The following is a 408-nucleotide window of genomic DNA, read 5'->3' on the forward strand; positions in this document are numbered from 1 at the left end:
GTCGCAGTCCGAGCAGCGGAAGGGTTTGATGCCCGTGTGCTTGCGGAAGTGCCGGGTGAGCTCGTCCGAGCGGGCGAACTTCCAGGTGCAGCCTTCCCACGTGCATTTGTAGGGCTTCTCGCCTGTGCAGGGGAGCACCGAGGGGTCAGCACCGCCACAACGAGCCCCCAAAGCCTTCACAGGAATTCCCAACGGGGAATCCCTCGGCACCCCCACCCAGCACTCCCAAAGGGCCACCCAGGGCCACAGCACCATCCCATGGGGAATGCAGGGACACCAATCCCAGCCCTACCTGTGTGTATCCTCCGGTGGGCTTTGAGGTGGGAGCTTTTGGTGTAGACCTTATTGCAGCCTTCGAAGTCGCACTGGTGGATGCGCCGCTTCTTCAGGTCCGGGGAGTCGGCCCTG

General features: G+C 63.2%; 1 protein-coding gene across 1 annotated transcript in view; it reads right to left on the reverse strand.

Moving 5' to 3' along the window:
* Positions 1-5: 5 nt before the first annotated feature.
* The window catches only part of KLF8 (Kruppel like factor 8), a gene marked incomplete at both ends in the record, with an annotated part of 1,664 nt that continues 1,261 nt past the window's right edge, over positions 6-408 (reverse strand). The window contains 2 exon segments of the mRNA XM_031063377.1: positions 6-122; positions 293-405. Of these exon segments, the coding sequence (XP_030919237.1) occupies positions 6-122; positions 293-405 (230 nt within the window).

The sequence above is a fragment of the Geospiza fortis genome, unplaced genomic scaffold, assembly GCF_000277835.1.
Source record: "Geospiza fortis unplaced genomic scaffold, GeoFor_1.0 scaffold117, whole genome shotgun sequence".
In the NCBI taxonomy this organism is placed as follows: Eukaryota; Metazoa; Chordata; class Aves; order Passeriformes; family Thraupidae; genus Geospiza; species Geospiza fortis.